This window comes from Euphorbia lathyris, chromosome 2, assembly GCF_963576675.1.
Source record: "Euphorbia lathyris chromosome 2, ddEupLath1.1, whole genome shotgun sequence".
In the NCBI taxonomy this organism is placed as follows: Eukaryota; Viridiplantae; Streptophyta; class Magnoliopsida; order Malpighiales; family Euphorbiaceae; genus Euphorbia; species Euphorbia lathyris.
The window spans coordinates 129,763,230-129,770,736 of record NC_088911.1 but is presented as its reverse complement, the minus strand read 5'-3'; the positions used below and the strand labels follow the sequence as shown (position 1 = coordinate 129,770,736).

General features: G+C 32.9%; 1 protein-coding gene across 2 annotated transcripts; it reads right to left on the bottom strand.

The window, feature by feature from the left end:
- Positions 1-1,552: 1,552 nt before the first annotated feature.
- Positions 1,553-6,693, bottom strand: LOC136219937 (cysteine-tryptophan domain-containing zinc finger protein 7-like). Of its 2 annotated transcripts, none has more exons than XM_066007537.1 (10): positions 6,336-6,693; positions 5,282-5,354; positions 5,041-5,186; positions 3,937-4,936; positions 3,415-3,746; positions 3,235-3,327; positions 2,751-3,138; positions 2,452-2,668; positions 2,260-2,365; positions 1,553-2,171 (listed from the first exon to the last, which is right to left on the bottom strand). In XM_066007537.1, the coding sequence occupies exons 1-4, from the start codon at positions 6,357-6,359 to the stop codon at positions 4,121-4,123; spliced, it is 1,059 nt and encodes a 352-aa protein (XP_065863609.1). In that variant the 5' UTR covers positions 6,360-6,693; the 3' UTR covers positions 1,553-2,171; positions 2,260-2,365; positions 2,452-2,668; positions 2,751-3,138; positions 3,235-3,327; positions 3,415-3,746; positions 3,937-4,120. The 2 variants fall into 2 exon arrangements, with proteins under 2 accessions (XP_065863609.1, XP_065863610.1); XM_066007538.1 differs by having other exon boundaries at positions 3,235-3,324.
- Between the last annotated feature and the right edge of the window lie 814 nt (positions 6,694-7,507).

The window sequence follows — 7,507 nt, the reverse complement described above, 5'->3', positions numbered from 1 at the left end:
TATTATTTTATAGATAATTTTTCATTGAAAATGCATACATTGTAAAAAAAATCAAAAGACATCAATTAAAGTATTGCTTGAATCTAGAGACGTTTAATTTTTGATGAAACTTAATGCATTTAAAACTAAGGGTATGTTTGTTTTACCTACTGTTTGATGTTGTTGTTTGCTGGTTGATGGTTGCTGGTTGCTGTTGGAAAAAGCTGTTTTTCAGGTGTAAAAGACAAACAGGAGGTCACTAACCAAACATTTAATGCTACTTTTCAACTGTAAAAAGCAAACAGGAGAAGCCTAACCAAACACCTAAAACTCTGCCTTTTAAAATGAAAAGGCAAACAAGAGGTGAAAAGTAGGTAAACGGCACCCTCTAAGTTCATGTACATATCAAATGAAAAAGTTTAGTATTTAACAATAAAAGATAGAATAACTATATATTTTGGTTGTAACTCAATAATTATTAATTTATATTTTTATTGGGCTCTTAAGAATTTAAATATTTTTAGGGTTAAATATCATAATTAAGTACAAAATTACAATTAAGTCATATCACCAAACTTAATTCTTAATATGTCATTATTCTTTATATATTATGATTTTATACCTTAATTTAAAAATTCTAGACTCGAATTCATAAATCATAAACCCTAAAAAAATATATTCTAGATTTCTAATTTATAAATTTTAATTCTTAAAATATATTAAAAGTACTGATTTTACTAGTTTGACATAATCTAAAATTATGACTTGACATAGTTATAAATAGCTTTTGAAAGATGAATTTCTGTGTAATTTTCCCATATTTTTATTACTTAATGCATTTAGCGAGGTTATTACTTTAGTCCATTGACCCAAGTCGGAACCGAAAGAATTTATTATATAATTGAGATTATTACTTTATCGAACATTCATTTATCGAGGGTTAATTGTACCTCTAATGGTTTCCTTTATTTTATTTTTTTGATATTAGTAATTAATGTTTATTCTATTTTAATTATATGATTTATGTTTGCTATAAATAAATGGACTTGGTAAAATTTTAATTATAGTAAGAAAAAAAAAAGCATAGTGATAAATTTTTTAAGATATATGTCAATAAATTCGTGTTAAAAAATATTAACTTTTAAAAAGAAAATATTAACTTTCTTTGGGTTTTATAAGTTAAAAGGATGATAAAGTGAATAATTTGATTGTTTTTTCTAAATAATGATATTTATTTGCTGTTTAAATAGTGAACAAATACAAAGTGTTTTATTGTTGTTTTTAATCGAGATTAACGAAATACTTATTTCATTTTCTATTTTCCATTATGATTTACATGTTTTTCTGATTCTATTTTCCATTATGATTTACATGTTTTTCTGATTGTTATAGTTATTTCCAATGAAATCTTTGGGCATTATATAAAAAAAAATTAAAATCTATATAACGAAAAACACACATTAGAACATATTTATTTTTTACCACGTCTATAACAAAATTTTGGTGATCGAAGTATGTTAGTGATTGAAGCATGTTGGTTTGTATTCTTCATGTGTAAACATAATAAAAAAATTTCTTTACGTTATTTATTCCATATATAGTTAATATCCCAAACTAACCAATTACATCAAAATATAAAGTTTTTTTACATTATTTATTTGCATGTTTATAACATCGAACACGCCATACATGGTCTTATGGACTTCGCTCATTGTTTGCTCTTTCTCTATACAGAACAATATCAAAGAATTGGGATACACCAAATGAATTCACTTTCGGTACACTAATCAAGGCGTGTTCGATGATTACAGACCTCAAAACTAGTAAGAAAATTCATACCCATGTTGAGATTTTGGGGTTTCAACAAAACCTCGTCTTGTGTCGTCTTGTGTTCTTCACTAGTTGACATGTATGGTGTTAAAGACTTGTTAAGTAGCAGTATGATTGTATTGTGAGTAGAGATAAGGATAGCAGGAACATGGTAGAACAAGACAAGCAAATTGAGGATGGATATTTACTCAAAGCTTTTGATATCACCCATTCCTACAGAGACAGACAGACAGACAGACAGACAAGTTTCAACTACATTCGATATTCAAACTATTCCACCAAACACCTCTTAATCACATGGCTCTCCTTCTTAGGATTCTCAAAGCTTCTCAGTTCTCCAACTGCTGTTGAGTAGAAGCATCCTGCATTTCTCCCGACTCGTTACTAAATTTCGATTTGGATTAAATTGATTTCATCGTAACCAAAAATTTGATTTCTTAGGAAACGTACCTTGAGGAAAATTGGCAAGAGACTTGCCACAAGCACCTTTAAGCAAGTCAATATTGTCGGGAAAGGAAGTGATTCCCCAATACAAAGGAACCTTACCAAATTGATCCTGTCCAAATCCCCAATTATTGTAATTACTTTGAAGATTAGATTAGGATAAACAGAACAGACAAATTAATTAGAGTAAGAACTTACAGAAGCCACAAACAAGGTTGAAGTAGAACTGTCAAAGACAATGAAAGCAAAGCTTCCACTAAGATGACCGACAACATGGTTTGGAGGATAAGGTGCTCTGTCTCTCAGAGCCTTGTATGCTTCAATTACCAGAATCACTTCATTTCAGCAAATTGATATGACCTATGGTGGCTTGGCTTCCTTTTATTCATTTCTGTTCTGGGGGAGTCCTTTGTGTCTGGAATCAAAAGGAATAACTCAGTAAAGAACTTGGATTGCAGACCAAATAATATTATCTTATCTTGCACAAGCTAAGCTACCTGCTCCAACTTCCCAATTATACATGACAATGACGTAATTGCTAAAGTTTCATCTCCCAAAATGGTAAAATTGGCACGGCCTTCAGCTCGACTCTTTGCCCTCACAGGCGAACGCGTTCAGCTCTTAGATCATTGACTCTCTTTTTTATCCATCTTTAAGAATTTCTGTGCAGATTCAGCTGCTTGTATTCAATAAGTTCAGTGCCCTCTATAATGTATTTTGCATACCTTTCTGCATTAACCAATCCTGCACCGGCTATGGCCTCCGTTGCCTGCTGAATCAGATGTAAGAGCTCCACCACATCTTGAAAGCCAAAATCAATGACTTTCTTGACAGATGTAATACCATTCTGCCAAAGTATTTATAATAACCGACTGTTACATCAATCTGCAAGAATGAGAAATAGAAACACCTTGTCAAACAACCAAAATTAACTCAAGAAAAGGTGCAGAGATTGGAAGCAACCAGAATAAATGAACTTACAAAATCATATTCTAGCTTTCTTAGGATTGCCATATCCATAGTGATCATCAGCCTCCCTCTTGTTTTTCATATTGACTTGTTTGGTGTTTCCTGCTGGTAAACATTATAAAACAAGTGCACAATATTAGGTTTGGATTCTCACAAGTAAATGGAATGTCAGTTATAAAATGAACTTTTTACCTGCACCCAGAGGATTTCCTTTCACTTCTGCAACCAAGTTTTGAGATTTACTCAAAGTATAAAATCTAGATTTCTTCACTAGATTTGCTTCTGCAGGAGGCTGATTCAGGGAGTTTGATGACCGCATCATGCCACTGCTGATACCTTCCTTGAAGCCATGTTTCTTCTTTGCCTGTGTAGACCCTGCAAGGGAAGTAAGACTCTGAAGGCTGTGTTTGACATGCACTCCTGATGTTGTTCTGCTGGTATCATTTTGCATCCTTTTTTGATACACAGCACCCAGAGCTTTTGTTGTCTCCTCCTCACTGATGTCACACCGGTTCTTTCCAGGCCTATATCACAATGCCAAAAAGCTTATGAATCAGCACAAAGATGTCTGTACTGCAGGAGATGTCTTCTACACATCCACTTTTCTTTCAAAATATCTAAATACCCCTTTTGATCTATTTATAAGAATCCAAGACAAGCAACACAACTTTTCCATCTAAAAGAACATAAAACCAAGAAGATAAAGAAACTTACAGCCAATTAAGCATACTGCACAGCCACTTCTCAGGGAGGTGCTCTGGCAATATGTCACAGGGTAACAACCTCCATTTCTGACAACTGTCACAACTGACCCAATTTTCCATTATAAGCTCAGGATTTGGGGTTGGAGCTGGTGGTGCCACTTCAGAAGCAAGTGCATTTCGAGCAGGAGAAATGCCTAAATTTGCAACATCCTTGACAGATGAATGTATGAGTTCTTATCAACTTGTTTACCACTAAATCCTTGCTTCGAATTATCAAAAGATGCATTGTGCACCATCCCAAAACCACCAATGGTAGAATCCTTCCGCTTATTACCAGAAGGTCTCTCAAATAAAGGCATTTGACTATCCTTTTTCTCTATTTTGGTGTGAATTTTTAGATTCTCTCTAAATTTACTGCTATCTTGAAATCTCAGCTTTTGCATCTTATCTTGACTTTTAGAAACACCATGAGTAGCCTCTGTCAAATCTCTAGATTCTCGATTGACACCAATCTCCACACTTCCATGAGGAACTGCCCTTTTGCTACTCTTGGAGCTATGCAACTTCTTGCCCTCTGCCTTTTCCTTAGCAGAAGACATCAAGAATTTATCCTTAACACAAAATCCAGAATGCTGAACAACCTTATGTTTTGAAAGAGCAAGTGATCCACGTGGAACATCTTCCTTGTTTCCAGGTGCATCAGAGCAAACTTTGGAAGGATTAGCAGCCACTTTTCTTTTCTTTGAAAGTTTACCCACTAAAGAAACAGATTCTTTTGCAAACAAGGCAGAACTTGTTTGACCACCCTTGACTAATGGAAGAGGCTTAACATCGTTGGAAAATCTCTCCTTTCTCTTCAAGCAAAGGTTAGCAGAACTGGTTTGATCACCTTTGAGGAATGGGACAGGTTTAACATCCCCGGAGAATCTCTCATTTTCCTTCAAGCAAAGGAAACTTTCATGAAGAGGTGATATTATGGCACCCCCAGGAACCGGAAAGGAAGTCATTATCTGTTTCCAATACAAACATAGCCATATAATGTTTAGTTCATCAATTAGCCTTGATTTCTCATAAGATACTGTGAACAAAATGTCAAATAAGTAAAAAGACTTACCTTAAGAATGTTGGTAGCACATTCTTCTGTAGTTTTTTGTGTGCTACAATTTCTGTGTTGAGTCTTTGGATGAGACCAACCAGAGCTTCTTGGAGGAGATGGTGCATAGCTATGCAAAAATGAGGCATAATGGCCATATTTAGCCGCTGAAAGAAAAAATATCCACCAATCATTATCACATACAAAAATATCCCACCATTACTTCTATGGATCTTTAAAAACTTTCATTTGGAACACTTACCCAATTCTTCTTTAGAAACATCACCCTCAAAATCCTTTTTAAAATGGCTCAACACATTTTGAATCTTCTCATCCTTGAGCAAAATAAAAAAAAAAACTATCATTGACTTGAATAAAAAGAAGTAATACATGATAAGTATATGACAAGTGCAAACCTTATTCAAATTGACAAATCATTATAATAAAAGGTCAATTAAATCAATTGCAACAAAATCTAGTCCTCTACAATTGAATGATTGTAATCCATGAAAATGATAGTCATAATAATATTAACTTCCTGATTCATGTTATAAATTGAACATCGTCATTTTCAATGAAACCCTTACAATGTAAGAGAGAGCAATATCAGGGTCTATATTAATGTTGTTGGAGAAGTCACCCTCGTAATACTGCGGAATCTCCCCTTCCTCAAGCTCAGGATTATTAGGGTCCATATCCACACCTCCCAAAGAAAAACTTAACCTTAAAAACTTAAGTCTAACCCCAAAACCCAAGCGCTATGTTCTCTAAACCCTAACACTCCAAGCCAAACACAAAATGGTGAATTAACGATTGGTTCTCCAAGGGAACTCGCGATGAAAGAACCAAAAGGAGGAAAGTTGATTGGTAAATCAATGGATGGTTAAAAAAAAACTAGGCATTGTGAGGCAAAGAGTATATATAGGTTCTACAAATTTAAACTCAGTCACAGATTTGATTTTCAATTTATAGTAATTATTTATTTCTGTAATTGTAACCTTATCAATGTCTTAATTGTGGGTTTTGACCCAATGCAAGTTACACATTAGGAGGCATCAGCTTGTTTACCAAAATCAAAATCAAAACCAAAGCATTTAAGTTTATGGTAATTATTTATGTCTATACTCTTAACGTTATCAATGTCTTAATCGTGGGTTTTGACTCAATGCAAGTTACACATTCAAAATCAAAGCATAAACTAGTTTATGGTAATTATTTATGTCTATAATTGTAACATTATTATTGTCTTAATCGTGGGTTTTGACCCAATTAAAGTAGCAAATTAGGAATAATGAGTTTATTTAACTCTATCTTACCTTTTTTTGACAATCATAGTGCATGTGGCCGAAATCACCTCAGGAATTGCTCGATCTGTTTGAACATGAGACGCACCGAAACCTGTGATGAAATTGCAGTCCTCGATGATCGCAGATGATTACCTCCAGCTGCGTTGTACAACCTCCATTTTAATGCTACTGTTAGCAACTCATACGCCAGTGGCGCGGCGCTAACAGAGCAGTCCCCAACTGAAATGAATATGAAAAATGTGGTCTAGAAGGAATCTTTCGTTGCTATAACCCCTTCATAGTGAGGGTTTAGAGATGTGGAAGCATCAACTTGAAAACCCAGGTTGATTTCTGGAAAAAGATTCATGGCACACCAAGAACAAGATATAATATAAATTAACCAATTTACTAATTATATATATATAATATATATATATCAAAACTTATATTGGGCTTTTGATATACAAACCATATAATTATATGTAAATAAATAGTGATTATCTTCTAACCAATTAACTTTATGTTTATTATCAATGACGGTATCATGATTCACTTAGAAAAAAAAGTGTTCCGTAATAATTTATAAGTAGGACTCTAAATGAGTTGAGCCGTTCATAAACAGTTCGGTGGTCAGTTCGATTTGTAAACGAGCCGTTTATGAGCATGATTTATTGGCTCGGTTCATAAACGAGTTGAGCTTGAGCAGTCCAAAGCTCGACACGAAAGCTCACGAGCAGACTCGATTAGAACATTTATTAACAAATTTTAGTTTTATAGAAAACTAAATAGTTTTGTGTTAAGTCTTTTATTTAAAAAAAAAAATAGTTTTGTGTTTGTTCGTAAATATCTAAACTTAATATTATTTCATTTGTTATTATATAACTTCGTTCATAAGCATTTTATTTATTTATTCACGGATATTTTTAAAAATATATAAATAAATTAGTTTTGATACTAGACTCCGTTTTTTATTGCTGAAAAAAACTGATCTGAATGCTACTGAATACCGAACTGAATGCTAATGAACTTAACTGAATGCTACCGAACTTAACCGAATTTAACAATAATAATGATATTAGACTTTAAAATATTTTTAATGATAATATTGGACATTAATAATAAGCTTATAATAATAATAATAATAATAATAATAATAATAATAATAATAATAATGGTTCTAATAATAATAATAATATCAATAA